Source organism: Microcaecilia unicolor, chromosome 10, assembly GCF_901765095.1.
Source record: "Microcaecilia unicolor chromosome 10, aMicUni1.1, whole genome shotgun sequence".
In the NCBI taxonomy this organism is placed as follows: Eukaryota; Metazoa; Chordata; class Amphibia; order Gymnophiona; family Siphonopidae; genus Microcaecilia; species Microcaecilia unicolor.
Window position 1 is genome coordinate 206,663,671 of NC_044040.1, and position 17,134 is coordinate 206,680,804.

At 45.4% G+C, this 17,134-nt stretch overlaps 2 protein-coding genes across 2 annotated transcripts in view; one reads left to right on the forward strand and one right to left on the reverse strand.

The window, feature by feature from the left end:
* Positions 1-17,134, reverse strand: part of LOC115478505 (T-kininogen 1-like) — a 191,819-nt gene that overhangs the window by 84,592 nt on the left and 90,093 nt on the right. The gene's annotated exons all lie outside the window — the stretch shown is intronic.
* LOC115478508 (replication factor C subunit 4-like) overlaps positions 1-17,134 on the forward strand; it is a 45,309-nt gene that overhangs the window by 14,795 nt on the left and 13,380 nt on the right. The window contains exons 4-8 of the mRNA XM_030215897.1: positions 8,460-8,539; positions 11,781-11,900; positions 12,347-12,490; positions 14,278-14,398; positions 15,024-15,149. Of these exons, the coding sequence (XP_030071757.1) occupies positions 8,460-8,539; positions 11,781-11,900; positions 12,347-12,490; positions 14,278-14,398; positions 15,024-15,149 (591 nt within the window). The remainder of the gene's footprint in view (positions 1-8,459; positions 8,540-11,780; positions 11,901-12,346; positions 12,491-14,277; positions 14,399-15,023; positions 15,150-17,134) is intronic.

Genomic DNA, 17,134 nt, shown 5'->3' on the forward strand with positions numbered 1-17,134 from the left:
GTAATTGTCAGTAATATTGTGTGAGTTGGGTAAGCTTTTCCTTGGGACCGTTTTTCATCTGCTAATGACTTCAGGATCAGCTTGTGTTGACCTTTCACGCTTTCCTCCCTCCTCCCCCCCCCCCCCTCCAAAAAGAAAAAAATCTTGGTGCTCAGTATACCTTCTATTCATAGCAGCAGTGTTTGCTTTCTGTTTTGGATGTATTTGATTTTTCTATTGGCTCAATCACACAAAGTGTATTAACTGGTGGAAATAGTGGACGTGGATTTGTACTTTTCCCTTTAACGTTTGCTTTGCTTTACAAAAAACATTTTTACAGTGGAGGGCTAGCCTGGTGGTTAGATCAGCAGGCTAAGAGCCAGGGAAGCCATGATCCAAATTCTGTTTCTACAGATATATGACTTCATCCTCCGTTGCCTCAAGTACCTGCTTAAATTAGAAGCCTCTTAGGACAGGGACCTACTTTCTGCCATGAGATAAGTTTTGAAAAGATGAATAACAGCTTGTCTTGAGAACTAAGTTTTTTTTGGCTATTCTGCTTCCTCTCCCAATTTCCTTCCCCTCTCCCCCCACTCCATGGATGGTGTGTCTGGCAGAGAACCATCAGGGTAAAAGTGGAATTGAACCGAGGAAATGTGAAAATTGGGCCCAAAAATATTGAGAATTGTTTACGATTCTAAGCAATGATAAGTTGGCTGTGGATGGTGCTTTTCTACCTAGAGCACAGGGGAAGAAAGCGGTTGGCTCTGCATCAGTCAGTAGTGAAACTTTTAGACCAATAGCCAGAGCATAAATTCATAGCAGACCCTGCCAGAGACTGTCAACCCCTGGATATCTCATTCTTTAACAATGTGGGCTTTTTTTTGTTGTTTTTTTTAACATTCTCATACTGTTCCCATTTTACGTTTGCTTTTTTTCTTTTTCGCAGTCTGTTTTTATTGGGGCAGATATTCAGACTGCGGGAGTTAGGCCATCAGTTGGCGCTGAACCCAAATATTCAATGCCGGCACTGAACACCTGGTTTATTTTTGGCTGGTTTAAAGGTAACCAGCTAAGTCAGTATTCAGACTTAACCTGACCAGAGAGATCCTGTGTGTTCATGCAGCCAAATATGGCCACTAATCTGTCTTTAAAAATTGGCAGCTAGCTGGTTTATCAGGCGATATAACCGGCTAGCTGCTAAGCGGGGATGTTGGGGATAGCTGGTTATCCCCCGCTGAATATTGGAGAACAGCTGGTTAAGCGCTATTTAATTGGTCAGCAGCCATTCTGGCCGGTTAAATAGCGCTGAGTATCGAGGGGATTGGATTTAGTATTAACGAAGAACCAATAACAATAAAGGAGAAGCAAGGACACGTAACAAAGTTACAACATTGTCACTTAGAAACAATGCGTAATAGGGGAGAGACATGTTAACTCTCATCTAAATAAGAGAGTAAAGGAGACCATTTCTTCTTACATTTGACATAATTCTTCAGTTTGTTAGACATATAGGTTTCATACTGATAAGAGTATAGCAACTTCCCCCTTATTTTATAATTAATTCGATCCAGAGACTTCCAAAAAGTGAAAATGATCTTTAAAGCAATAGTAATCCTAGCAGACATTCATAGTCATTAATTTATTTATTTTTCTTACATTTGTACCCCGCGCTTTCCCACTCATGGCAGGCGGCTTACATGGGGCAATGGAGGGTCAGGACGTCAGACTCACAGAAACAGAAGCCTGCGCGGCCGCATTGCTGATCTGCAAGGGCCGACTTCTACATGGAATGTAGAATCTCAAATAGTAGCAACATTCCATGTTGTTGTTACATTTGTACCCTGCGCTTTCCCACTCATAGCAGGCTCAATGCGGCTTACATACTATATATACAGGTACTTATTTGTACCTGGGGCAATGGAGGGTTAAGTGACTTGCCCAGAGTCACAAGGAGCCACCTGTGTCTGCAGTGGGAATCGAACCCAGTTCCCCAGGACCAAAGTCCACCACTCTTAACCACTAGGCCACTTCTCCACTTCTAAAGCATATATATTTGAAAATCAAATATTTGTAACAATAGACATGGTTATCTTAAAGTAAGGATGTGAGAGTATGCCGGGTACCTAACCAGAATTTCTGAACAAGAGAACACACTCGGACTCCATATGTTTAAACTAGTTGAACCCAGCCCGTTTCCTCAACAATGAAACGGGCCCTAGAAAGGCTCTCTTGTAAGCGATTTTTTTTTCTCTCCCCTGTCCTTTCTCCCCTCCATGTCCAGCGATTCTTCTCTCCTGTCCTCTCCTCCTATCCCATCCGTGTCCCATCGATTCTGCCCTGCCCTCCCCTCGATGTGCGGCGATTCTCTCTTCCTTTGTACCTCATTGTTTTCTGGCTGGCCTGGCTGGCTTCCCTTCCGTTGGTAACATCCTGACATCAGCTCGCCTCCGGCGTTCCCTTCCCTCTCACTGTTCCGCCCTCTCATGTCATTACGTTTTGATGCAAGGGCGGGGCAGTGAAGGGGAATGGGACGCTGGAGGCTGGCTGACGTCATGAGATGTTACGAACTCAGGCAGCCAGACAGCGATGGTACGTTGGAGGTGCATATTATTATATAGGATGAGCTGGGTGCCATTGTACATGACCAGCATAACTGAGAAGAAGTTGGAGTAATGAGGTGTGATTTGAGGGGCGTCCAGAATGTTCTATGAACAAAAAAAAAAAAATACATGGATTGTACAATGGAAGAAGATCCATTACTTTATAGGAGACATAATATCTTCCTCCCAGCATTTGCTCAGTCCAATGACCTTATTAGTCTTTTTATATTTATAAATGAAGGAAGCTATGTGGTTGGACTGATGAAGTTGATCAGATATCAAGGATAGTGGGGTTTTGCGAAAGATTTGAAATGCCAGTCACATTTGGAGTGGAGGAGTGGCCTAGTGGTTAGGGTGGTGGACTTTGGTCCTGGGTAACTGAGTTCGATTCCCGGCACAGGCAGCTCCTTGTGACTCTGGGCAAGTCACTTAACCCTCCATTGCCCCATGTAAGCCGCATTGAGCCTGCCATGAGTGGGAAAGCGCAGGGTACAAATGTAACAACAACATGGAATGTTGCTACTATTGGAGATTCTACATGGAATGTTGCTATTCCACTAGCAACATTCCATGTAGAAGTCGGCCCTTGCAGATCAGCAACGTGGCCGCACAGGCTTCTGTTTCTGTGAGTCTGACGTCCTGAGACTTACAGAAGCAGAAGCCTGCGCGGCCACATTGGTGATCTGCAAGGGCCCGACTTCTACTATTGGGCACAGGCAGCTCCTTGTGACTCTGGGCAAGTCACTTAACTCTCCATTGCCCCATGTAAGCCGCATTGAGCCTGCCATGAGTGGGAAAGCGCGGGGTACAAATTAAAAAAAACAAACAAACTTTAAGGCATAGTAAGTATAAAGGCTGTGCACGAACTGTTTGGGGCATGTCCAGGATGTTCCCTACAGTTAATGCACAGTTCTTACTACGCACTAAATGCACCTGTGCAAACTGAACAAATAACGGCGTGCAGTAATTATAGCACGCTTAACTGCAGCATGCAGTCCATACCCATTCTCTGCCCATAACCCACCCAGGCATGTCATGTAGTTAGCACTGGAATTATAGTACCAGATAGCAGTTACTGCATTAATGGATAAGGTGCTAAATCTTGGTTTTCCACACTTTAGTAAACAGGCTCCAAAAAGAGTAAACCCCAAACTTTTATTTTTTTTTGTATGTTAATTTGCAATGGCACCTCTTCAAGCTGTAGTAGCGGAAGGTTAGTCAGCTAGAATTTCACACAGCCCTGAAAAGTATTGGTCACAATCCTAAAATAGCAACTGTGACATTACCCTCCGTACTGGAATTGCTTGCTAACGCTGCATCAGTATCAAAATAGGGTATTGGTCTGGAAGTCCCACTACTTAAAAAGCTGACATTTTTCCTTGTTGTTTGAATATGTGGCATCTGGGACAAACTGCTTTTTTATATATTAAAACATAGTAACATAGTAGATGATGGCAGAAAAAGACCTGCACGGTCCATCCAGTCTGCCCAACAAGATAACTCATATTTGCTGCTTTTTGTGTACACCCTACTTTGATTTGTACCTGTGCTCTTCAGGGCACAGACCGTATAAGTCTGCCCAGCACTATCCCCGCCTCCCAACCACCAGCCCTGCCTCCCAACCACCAGCCCCGCCTCCCAACCGCCGGCTCTATCCCTGCCTCCCAACCACCAGCCCCGCCTCCCAACCGCCGGCTCTATCCCTGCCTCCCAACCACCAGCCCCACCTCCCAACCACCTGCTCTGGCACAGATTGTATAAGTCTGCCCAGCACTATCCTCGCCTCCCAACCACCAGTCCCGCTTCCCACCACCAGCTCTGGCACAGACCGTACAAGTCTGCCCAGCACTATCCCCACCTCCCAACCACCAGCCCTGCCTCCCAACCACCGGCTCTGGCACAGACCGTACAAGTCTGCCCAGCACTATCCCCACCTCCCAACCACCAGCCCTGCCTCCCAACCACCGGCTCTGGCACAGACCGTACAAGTCTGCCCAGCACTATCCCCGCCTCCCACCCACCAGTCCCGCTTCCCACCACCGGCTCTGGCACAGACCGTATAAGTCTGCCCAGCACTATCCCCGCCTCCTAACCACCAGCCCCGCCTCCCAATCCTGACTAAGCTCCTGAGCATCCATTCCTTCGGCACAGGATTCCTTTATGCTTATCCCACGCATGTTTGAATTCCGTTACCGTTTTCATTTCCACCACCTCCCGCAGGGGGGCATTCCAAGCATCCACCACTCTCTCCGTGAAAAAATACTTCCTGACATTTTTCTTGAGTCTGCCCCCCTTCAATCTCATTTCATGTCCTCTCGTTCTACCACCTTCCCATCTCCCATATTCCCATATTGTCTTAGGTGGTGGACTGTGACAGGTTCTTCATAAATAATTGGCTCCAATTGTGCCTTTGGACACCAAAAGTTTTTAACCCAAGCTGGAATGCTGGCTCTGAGATAGATAAAATGTCAGTTGTGTCTTTGTGGCCTAAAAATGAAGGGTCTGATATTCAAAGCCATTTAGGTCTATCTTAAGCCTTTTATCCAGATGACAATCTGCTGATATCTAGAGGCATTATGGACAGTGCTGCTAAATACCATTGCAGACAGCCTTTGCACCATCCAGATAAGGATACAGAAGTTATCTGGTTAGAGAGCTTTGGCCGCTAGCAGGATAACGGCGATAAGACCCGCATAGTTTCCCTGACTTTATCCAGATAATCTACTGGATATTTTGCACTGGCTGCTATCCAGACACCAGCGCTGAATATCCAGAATTATATGGTGATCAGCCTTTAAAAAATCTCCAACTACAGAGGCTGAATGTAAACCTGGGAGAAATTTTAAAGTGGGGCTTTTCCAGCCAGCTGGCTTAGTTTATAGAAGTATATAACTCCATGAGGACTGCATGAGAAAATAGGTTCATCATATCTTTATTTCAATGGCTGTGCACGCAGGCAGCTGCTAGGAGAGCATCATTAAAGTGCCAATTGTTGGAGAGAGTTTTATTGAAGAGACTAGGAAAAAAAGGCCCGTTTCTGACAGAAATGAAATTGGCGCTAGCAAGGTTTTCCTCGGAGTGTGTGTGTTTTACAGAGTGTGTGTGAGAGTGAGTGTGTGATACAGAAAGAGTGAATGTGTGAGACAGAGTGAGACTGTGTGAGAATGAGAGTGTGTGCCAGGGGCCCCCTCCCTCCCAGTGTCAGGGTCCGCCCCCCCTGCAAGGTCTAGGGTCCACTCTCCCTCCCACCCACCCAGTTCCAGGGTTGTGTCCCCCCCTCCCTCCCTCCATCCCAGTTTCTGAGTCCGCCTGGCCCCCCCTCCAAGTTCCAGGGTCGCCCCCCTCTCCAAGTTCCAGGGTCCGCTGGCCCTCCCTCCCACCCACCCACCCTGTTCCAGGGTCGTTTCCCCCTCCCATTTTCTGTGTCCGTCTGGCCCCCTTCCAAGTTAGTTCCAGCGTCGTTGCCCCCTCTCTTTCCCTCCCCTCCAGCCACCCACCTGCAACGTGGTGCAGCTGACTCGGTGGCTGAAGTGAAGGTTTTTTTTTTTTTTCTTCATGTTCGTCGCTCTGTAACCATCTCTGTCGGCCCCGCCCTTGTGCCTCTGATAGGTCCGCCGCCCTTGATGTCAAAACGTGATGACGTCGAGGGCGGCGGACCTATCAGAGGCGCGAGGGCGGGGCTGAGAGAGATGGTGACAGAGCGACGAACGTAACGATCCTAACGAACCCTTCACTTGAAGCCACGGAGTCAGTTTCAGAACGTTGAAGGTGCCTTTCATTATAGTAGAGATTTTGGTTCCCCCTTCCCCCTTGAGTCTGTAATGCTGTATTAGCTAACATGCTCCTTTTGGAAATGGGGTTTTTAAAATTCTCTGTTAACCAGCATCACTCCCTGAGTCCAAGCAAATGATGGTACCATTGCTTGTTTCTCTAAATCTGTAAGTTTATATGGCTTTAAACTCTGGATATTTATTTCTAAAATAAAAAGTGACTTGACAGTGTTGAGGATACTGTGAGTGTATGTATGCCGAGAGTATTGGTAAGTGTTTGAGATTGCTTGGCAGAGTCTGGTTACAGGTCAGCTATGCTAAATGTAGCCTGGTTGTCCAACGAATTGTAGTGTAGGTGCCAATGTTAATTTTAGGTAGGAAACCACATGTTGACAGTAGTAAGAGACTGGAATATGTAGGGCAAGGGAAAGAGTATTAAAAATCTGTCTTCAATGTGTAGCATTAAGTTCGGTAAACCAGATGAAGGGTGTGCCTTTGTCTGGAAATTAGGGTGCTGGTTAAAGGGGAATGCTCATGCCCAGACCTAAATTGTTTCAGCTCTTTCTGCTGTACATTTTTAACACAAGCTTAGATATAACTAGATAGAGTGGGAGATGCTTTTTTTTTACTACTAATAAATCTGTGAGTGTGGTTTTATTTTATGAAGCCTCTGGAAAACCTTTTGAATTAGAAAATTTCTGTGCAACTTTTTTTTTTTTTTTCGTTTGCCTTGAATGTGTGATTTGATTTGGTGTGTTTGAGCTATGTAAGTAAAAACAAATGAAACCCTCTTAATTTCCTCCAGTTTTTTTTAGTAATTGAACTGAAACATATTTTGAAATTCTGAAGATAGCGCACCTTAGTGTCAATGAAAGCCTAACCAATTTAGGGCTTGCTAACAATTAGCACGTGCTGAATTGGTTAGCACACCTTTTAGTAAAGGGATCCCAAAGGGATTTTTATGGAAAAACAACACTTGGGAAGAACTTTGACTTCACATATTTGTCAGTAATGTGTGCAAATGTTCACTTTTTAAGAATCGCAAACTTTTTTAACATCTCAAATGTCATTAGTTCCGTTCTGAGGAGTTTACACTCTGCAGGGCAGTTTTAAAAAAATGATGTACCAGTGTAAAAAGGACCACCTTTGTTTTTCCTCCTCGAATGGCAGATGCCATGGATTCCAATCCGGTAAATGACAAAAATTAGTAAGGCACACCTAATTTTTAAAGATTGAATGACTCCTAACTTGCTAGCATTTCAGTCTTAGAGCTTCGTCTGAATTACATCCACTATCAATTCTTATATCCCTTACCTCCAAATGGTGTTTGGTGTCACAATTTAACTCCATCCATTAATCTCTCATTTCAGTATCCTTAGTATTCACTCCTTTATATGCAAATCTGTCTCTGGCGCTGACACATCCAGCCCCAAATGGCCCAGTGTGACCCTAGAGTCTCTGCTTTTTCTCTTCATAAGGATGCTGAGCTGTAAATGTGCTGGTTCAATTTCTATTGCTAGGCCATGGTGCCTTGGATGACTTTCTAAAATATTTTAGCATAGTTGAGCAAACAGCAGCTATGCTAGAATGGATGCACAGCAATACATCCGCTGTTGTGTACTGTAGGATGGAAGTTAGCTAAAAGTACAGAGCCAAAGCTGGCCCGAAATGTTAGAAAACAAGTTTTGAAAAGTTGTAGCATTAGTGATGTGTACATACAGCATCTCATTCTAGCCAAACATGACAATCAGCTTGAAAATTAAGATATTATTGTACTCGCATGTATGTAAAAATCTGACCAACTGTATATAGACTTTCCAGAAGTCAGGTATGTTATTTAGCAATGCTCAAAGGGCTGCTATGGAAGGGAGTCCTTCCAGAACTTTATGATGTGGACTTAGTTTCTGCTGTCAACGGCACACTGGGTTTAACTGGGTGCTCTGCTGCCTTCAGCAGACGAGAGCACTGTGCACCCCTTGGAGCCTTCATTAGGGCTTTGAGCATTGCCAAATCATGACTTCAGAAACCTCAGGCAGTTTTCTGTGAAATATAAGTTACTGTGTCAGTGCGCTACTACATACATGTATGCTTTTTCTTCAATTTGTAGCTTCCTAACCTCTTGTTTTATGGTCCTCCTGGAACTGGTAAAACATCTACTATTTTGGCAGCATCCAGGGAACTCTTTGGGTAAGCTGGTACTTCTATGTAACAAGTTAGTCTGATCACAGAATATTCCGAGAGCCTGACTGGTGGCCTTTGCTGTGTGTTTTTGTTGTATTTTATATTTATACTAGCCGTTAAGCCCGTTAAAACGGGCGAGATTTGTGTTTTGCAAAATGTAATAATTCTCACCTCCATCCATCCATGTGCAGCAAACTTCTCCCCTGCCCTCCCCTCCCCTGATCCATGTCCAGCAACCCTGCTCTCTCCCCTGCCTCCCCCCCCCCGTCCAGCAACCATCCTCTCTCCCCTGGCCTCACCCCATCCACCGATCATGCCCCCCCCCATATCCAGCAACCCTCCTCTTTCCCTTGGCCTCCCCCCCTCCCCCCATGTCCAGCAACCCTTCTTTGTGCCCTGCTCTCACCCCATGTCCAGCAACCATGCCCTCTCCCCCCTGCCCTCCCCCCATGTCCAGCTACCCTCCTCGCCGCCGCTCCCTCCCCCCTCTGTGCAGGGGGCCCGATACGGAGGGGGGGCGGGAGGGTGGAGGTTGGTGCATGCGATGTTCGTTTCCAGGCTCCAGCGGCAGCGTCCGACAGTCCGACTCCCATTTCCCTCTCTGTTCCGCCCTCTGACGTCATTGCGTCTTGATGCGAGGGCGGGACAGAGAGGGAAGTCTCTACTGCGCATTTGCAGGTGAGTCGGTCACTTGCCATTTATATGTTTGATTTCAGTATAAGTGGATGAGCATTCCTGTACCAGAGAGCTAGGCTCCACTGTAGTTTCTATTATAGATGTAACCAGGGACTGATTTCCTGTCTTTCTTCTCTTAGAAAAGAGAGAGATAAAGGTGATTTAACTCTTTAATTTTACTGGGACAGCCAAGTTGCTGTTCTGAGGAAATCTATTGTGATAAGTGTGATGGCTGTTGGGGGGGGGGGGGGGGGAGGTGATATGGGGTTTTGTTTTGGGTTTTTTTCAGTTGAGGATTTTTTTAAAATTACTTTGTGATATAGCTAGATTTTCAGTGGTATACAGTAGTTCTGATTCAGGTTCATCACCATATCTTTTGAGCGTATGCCTGGGTTTGCTGCTGGAAATAACCATGAGAACAGAACCTTATTCCAAGCACAAGGATCGGTTCTCTCCCTCTGAGTCACTGAATGGCTGGCTGCAGTGATGTTAATTAAATGCAAAGCACTACCAGTTGCCAGACTATGTGGTTTCTTTAAAAAACATTTTATTCCTTCTCTATACTAACTGCATTTGATCTTTCCAAATCAGTGGTGTATTAAGATTGCAGGTTGCTTTTGTCAGTTGAAACCTTTTTACTACTACTTATCATTTCTGTAGCGCTGCTAGACGTACACAGCGCTGTACACTAAATATGTAACACAGTCCCTGCTCGACAGAGCTTACAACCTAATCAAGACAGACAAACAGAACGGATAAGGGAGTTAGACACAGGTACTGAATAGGAGATAAATGCAGGTGACCTGGCTCTGGTTATTAATGCAATCTTTGCAAGTTAGCCCCTGATACAGGGAATTATAGTATTCTTTCTCAAGCGTGTCTAAAAGGTTGCTGCGTTGTTCGAAATTATGCTGCCAGGTTATTACTAAAAAGCATGATATTACACCAATGGGGCTATTGTTGAAGCATCTGAGGCTGAGGGGAGACATGATAGAGGTATATAAAATAATGAGTGGAGTGGAACAGGTGGATGTGAAGCGTCTGTTCACGCTTTCCAAAAATACTAGGACTAGGGGGCATGCGATGAAACTACAGTGTAGTAAATTTAAAACAAATCGGAGAAAATGTTTCTTCACCCAACGTGTAATTAAACTCTGGAATTCGTTGCCGGAGAAAGTGGTGAAGGCGGTTAGCTTAGCAGAGTTTAAAAGGGGGTTGGACGGTTTCCTAAAGGACAAGCCCATAAACCGCTACTAAACGGACTTGGAAAAATCCAAAATTCCAGGAATAACATGTATAGAATGTTTGTACATTTGGGAAGCTTGCCAGGTGCCCTTGGCCTGGATTGGCCGCTGTCGTGGACAGGATGCTGGGCTCGATGGACCCTTGGTCTTTTCCCAGTATGGCATTACTTATGTACTTATGTACATCTCCATGTATAAATAATGGTATTTATACATATGGAGATTGGCTGTATGTGTAAATAGTTGTGGTTTTTTGTTTTTTTTTAAATCCTGCTATTAACACATGGATCTACACCACATACGGATTTGAAGGGAGTGTGGGTTTGGGAGTCCAAAAATAAAGGCATGTGTTCCCCAGTTTCCACTTATCCCGATACATGCATACATGCCAGCTTGAGTGGGCAGGTGTGAAGCCTGACAGCACTCTTCTCTCCCCCCCCCCCCCCCCCCCCCCCCAAGCAGCCTTCCATCTTTCAGTTGTGTGTGTTTTGGGGGCAGTTGCAGGATCCACTAGATCATCAGGAATGTTTTTAGCTTTTGGGAGGGGGGGGCTTCAGTGGAATCGGTGATCTGAGATGAAATTCTGCACTTCCGCTCAGATCACCCTCTGCTCCACAGCCCAAAGAAAGTTGTAGGTCCTCTAAGCCTCCTCCGATTTGGTGTTAAAGCCCCAGCAATGTGCTCCCCATTTCACTCTCTTCAGCACGCTTCTCTGTATCTGCATTGAAGAGTGAATTGGCCTTAGTTTAAATATGCTGTGCACTCAAGGCTTTGCACAGCGTTGGCATTTTGCACAAAATAGCTTTTCTGCATCGTGTGCCCACAAGCTTGTGCACTTTATTGCATCAGGAGGGTGGGGGAGGAAGTTAGAACCTGAAACTACTACTACTACTACTTAACATTTCTAGAGCGCTACTAGGGTTACGCAGCGCTGTACAATTTAACAAAGAGAGACAGTCCCTGCTCAAAGAGCTTACAATCTAATAGACAAGTGAACGGTCGGTCCGATAGGGGCAGTCTGGATTCACTGAACGGTAAGGGTTAGGTGCCGAACGCAGCATTGAAGAGGTGGGCTTTAAGCAAAGACTTGAAGACGGGCAGGGAGGGGGCTTGGCGTATGGGCTCAGGAAGGTTTTTCTAAGCATAGGGTGACTCATCTGGATCTTTCACACAGCTCTATGCAACACTGCCACTACTGAATAATTGTTAGTGCTGTTGCTTAGAATTCATGATCTTTAATGTACAGTTAAGTAGCTGCTTAATATTATATGATTGTTAAAAGCTGGTCTTACTTTATGACTCTAAGAGGCACTAGGATTGTATTCCAGGCCTGATCTTTTCCGGCAGAGAGTTTTGGAGTTAAATGCCTCAGATGAACGCGGAATACAAGTGATCCGGGAAAAGGTGAAGAATTTTGCTCAGTTGACAGTAGGAGGAAGCCGCTCAGAGTAAGCAAATGTCCTATAATTTGAAATCTGTTGTGCGCTCTGTGCAGATAACAGTGTGAATGAATCGAGCAGTTCTGCAAAATTCCAAGTCTAAGAAACAGTTTGGTCAACTTAAACCGAGAAATGTGCTGTTGGAAACAAAACCTCCCCCTTCCTTGTGTGGGTGGGTTTTATGACGAAAATTATTCTTTAGTATAGCAAAATATTAATGATTCCTCAGGTTAGCAATGCTTTCATTATTGCAGTTCATCTTTAAAAAAGTCTCCATTATAGTGTTTAGGAACAAAACATGGTTTCCGTAATTACTTTAGTCTTTTTGATACTAGACAGTAAGCCTTTGGGATAAAAAGTGCAAATAATCGCTAAGCAACAGAGACTTTTACTGAACTTGTTACAACTTGAAATGTTTTCTGCAATTACGGTCACGTCTCTCTTTTCCATCTCAGTGGGAAGCCTTGTCCTCCTTTTAAGATCGTGATTCTGGATGAAGCAGATTCCATGACCTCGGCTGCTCAGGCAGCACTGAGGCGCACTATGGAGAAGGAATCGAAAAGCACACGGTTTTGCCTGATTTGTAACTATGTCAGCAGGTATGTACGGGTTTAGAGGAGTAAGCCCTAGTGATTGGAAAACCACAGGGTGAGAGCCAGGATTCAAGTACCACTTACCCACCAGTGCTTATTCTGAACTTGGGCAAGTCACTTCACTCTCCATTGCCTCAGGTTCATACTGAGTGCTAGATTTACTAACCTGTGTTATGTATGCTCAGTGCCGCGGCTACTGTTAAATTGCATTAACACACAGTGATGCTTTTGATTTTTTTTATAGTTTCTGAATTGTCCGTTTTTATTATGTATGTGACGTTGTAAGCCGCTTATATTTGTTAGATAGGTGGCATATAACGTTTTATAAGTAAACTAGTAAAAGAGGTCCGTTTCCAACAGAAAGGAAATGGGCGCTATCAAGGTTCCAGGATCCCCCCTCTCCGATTTCCGCCGCCCAGCGCCTCTCTCCCTCTGTCTCTGTGGCCTCAGAGTGCAAGGAGGACGTGTACGAGTGCCCCAGCCTTTCGTACGTGGCAGCTGCTGTTTGAAAAGTTTTACCTCCTGCTCGGCCGGGAACACTCAAGTCCACCAAGTACAGACGCCGCTTCAGACGGGCTGTGGTTCGCTTTTCCTGTGATCCCGCCCTTCCGCAAACAGGAAATGAGGGCGGGACCAGAGGAACAGCGAACCACAGCCTGTCTGAAGCGGCGTCTGTACTTGGTGGACTTGAGTGTTGCCGGCCGAGCAGCCGCCACGTACAAAGGGCTGGGGCACTCGGAGGCCACAGAGACAGAGGGAGGGGGGTGACGTACGGGGGGGGGGGGGGTGGAGATGGTGGTGCAAACTCGTAGCGCCCGTGCTAGAGTCGCGTCGCGGTTTCCCAGGCAACACGGTGACGTCACCGGAAGGCTTCAGACATTGCGAACCGGGCTTCATCTTCCTGGCAGTGAGCTTCAGAACGTTGGAGGTGCAAATTATTATAGTAGATAAATAACTACACCTGAATACGGAACTCATCTTGAGCTGATATTTGGAAAGGCAAGTAATTGAATCTAAAATGGTTTGTAAGGGCAATTCTATAACTGGGCATCCACATGCAGGCACCTCTTGCACACACAAATGTACAGAATGCCAGCGTGTTTGAATAAGTGTACGTTTACACTTTTAAGTAACAGCAGAGCGATTAAACGCTGTTCTGTAAGTGGCATAATGCAAGGGGGCATTCACGTGGGCAGAGCCTGCCACTTGTTCAGCTTACAGAATACTGGAAGTTATGTGGGTACTTGCTGTATTTAGGTGCTAGCTCTGTGGCTGGTGTAACTGCAGACGCAGAAATGTGAGGTGTGCCAGTGTCGGATTACACTAGTATTCTATAATAGAATCTGGGCACCTAGACCCAGTTGCAGAATAGGCTGTCACTGTGCGGCACCATTTTACTCTTCAGCACGCTTTTCTGCACCTGCATTGAAGAGTGAATTGAGCTTATTAGCATTAGGTTTAAATACCTCTACTTATAGAATTGCCCTTTATCTGTGTTGTTCTGTTGCTTTGTTATGTAGAAGAAAGTGAGCTGAGTTTCAAGCTGCCTTTCCCATAAGTTTGTAGTGAGGAAAAGGCTTTTTTAATAAATCAAGGCTGGCATGCACTTATTGTTTTGGCTTATTTCCTAGCATACGCTCTTGCTTTCTTGCTCTCACTCTCCTAGTGCTTATGTTTGAACACATTCAGTTGTTCTCCCCATCCAGTGACCCTGAGCCCTTGCTGCTTGATCTCTGTAGAGTTCTGAGGGTGATTAAAAAATGATGATCTCCCCTGCGTATGATCTTTTTCAGAATAATTGAACCTTTAACATCTCGATGTTCCAAATTCCGATTTAAACCTCTGGGAGATAAAATTCAGTCTCAGAGGCTACAAGACATATGTGAAAAAGAAAACGTGGAAATCACTAGCAAGGTAAGGTGCTCTTTTCCTGTTCTGTGTGTGTGTGTGTTTTTTGTTTTTTTAAAATATTTACATGCAGAAGGCTGGAGAAGGTGTTGGGTGCAGCAGTCGCATCGTTAGTCAAGATGCATGGCCAGCATAGATTTTACTTCAGTATTCTTGAGCCTTATAATGACAGTATGAAGATGTGGAATCTTGAAAGAGGGGGGTGGCTGTTACCACCTAGTGTTTATTTGAGATTCCTAGAATAAATGGAAGCCTGGTTAGTGCATTTAATTAGCCTGTATGGTGGTTATGAAATAGGAGTGCTTTACTGATTCTACTGTGTAATTGTATGGAAATTGTGATTTATTTGCAATCTGCTTTTAGGACCTGTCATAGGTGGAAAATCCGGTCTTAACAATAAGTAAACTTTGTGAGGGGATGTCACAAATGCCTCTGAGGGCCACCGCCCCCACCCTGTAGCCTGAGGCCTTAATTTGGAAGGAGGGGTGGCCAGAGGGTTAAATTTGCCAGTGGATAGTGTAAACTAGTTTTGTTCCAAAATTTGTATTCCTTGGAGTGGGCAATCTATGTACCCACTTGCCTGCAGAGATAGAGCTACCTCCTTATATGATATCAAATGAATGTCTTGCAGGCAACAGCTTGTCTTATTCAGGTGTCTGAAGGAGACCTACGGAAAGCAATTACATTCCTTCAAAGCGCAAGTCGACTGACGGGGGGAAAGGAGATCACAGAGGACATTATTACCGAGCTTGCTGGGGTATGTTAATACTGTAGAATTGGATGAATGACAAGTGGGTGAATGTGAAACAATAAGATATTGGGTCCAGCTGTTTTAATTGTCTAAAGCAGCAATAGTAGAACCCTTTCAGACTCCAGGTAATTATCATCAATTTTTTGTGTATTTTTTTTCTTAGATTGATAACCAAGCATTTACAGAATTGTTTTTTTTTTTTTTCTTCTTCTTCAAAATCTACTATAATAAAATGTAACCTCAACGTTCTGAGGACACTGACATCACTGAAGTCAGTCAGTCTCCCAGAACGGTTCGTGGATTCATGGTGGTGAAGCCACCCCACTGACCCGTGCCCCGCCCTCGCGTCAAACGTCATGACGTCGAGGGCAGGAAAAAAAAACTCAACTAAACAAACGGTTCGCACCCATGCAGGTGGAGGAGGAGTAGGGAAACACACTCCGCTCCTCCCCCTGCCAACCCACCCGCGGAAAGGGGACGCACTTCCAAAGCTCCGGAGTGCAAATGACTCCGGAGACCACTGTTCCCACATCCAACACCACCCCCCCCCCCCCCCCCCCGCAACAACCCCCTCCTGAGACACCCACCTTCGTGTTGCTTTCCCGGCGGGGGACCCGAAACCCCGCCAGCACAAGCCCTGTCTGCTCACTACGGCGTCATCTTTGGCGTTCTTAGCCTGTGGAGGAAGGGCGTCTGACGTCCTGCACGTGCATGACGTCAGACGCACAGAACTCCGCCCTGCACAGCTACCAACGCCAAAGATGACGCCGTAGTCAGCACACAGGACTTGTGGTGGCGGGGTTCCGGGTCCCCCGCCGCCAAACCAACGCAAAGGTGGGTGCGATGGGCACGGTGGGTCGGATGGCTGCGGCCGGCTGCATCGCCGTGGGTGGGATGGTGCCGGGAGGGGGGCATCACACCTCACAGGCAACAGCAAAATGAGGAAAACCTTGCTAGCGCCCGTTTCATTTGTGTCAGAAACGGGCCTTTTTTACTAGTGAGTTAATATTTATATGGTTTCTGAAGTCCCTTGCAAGGATTTGTCCTATAGGATTAACAGAAGGATTTGGTCTGGAATTTTTATTTCATTTTTTTCAGCTTGAATCCAAATTCATTAAACAAGTGCTGGAGAATTGGTATAAATATTCTTAAAACGGAAGTCTGTGATCCACGTAAAATGATGTTACTTACTGAAAGACTTCTGTTTTAAGAATATTTATACCATTGTGAAAATGAGTGATACTTCAGGACTGGTTTCAGAAATATGGACATTTAGGTTTACTACTACTACTACTACTATTTAGCATTTATATAGCGCTACAAGGCGTACGCAGCGCTGCACAAACATAGAAGAAAGACAGTCCCTGCTCAAAGAGCTATGTAATAAAAGTGAGCCAAGTATAGGACAATCAAGCCATTGTGACATCACTGATGAGGTTGGCTCTTATTGGTGGCCTGAGGCATTATGACATCACAATATTAGCTCTGGTTACAAGAGACTACTACTACTACTACTATTTAGCATTTATATAGCGCTACAAAGCGTACGCAGCGCTGCACAAACATAGAAGAAAGACAGTCCCTGCTCAAAGAGTTTACAATCTAGACAAAAAAATAAAGCAAACAAATCAATTAATGTGTAGAGGAAAGAGGAGAGGAGGGTAGGTAGAAGCGAGAGGTTACAAGTGGTTACGAGTCAAAAGCAGTGTTAGAGGTGGGCTTTCAGTCTAGATTTAAAGATGGTTAAGGATAGGGCAAGACGTAGGGGCTCAGGAAGTCTATTCCAGGCGTAGGGTGCAGCGAGACAGAAGGAGCGAAGTCTGGAGTTGGCAGTAGTGGAGAACGGAACAGATAAGGATTTATCCATGGATCGGAGTGCACGGGAAGGGGAGTAGGGAAGGATTCAGATCTATATCAGCTCTAGTACTTTATGTAAAAAAAAAAAAACCTATTGGTGTAACATTTTACACAAGTTTCAGTTTTTTGATGCA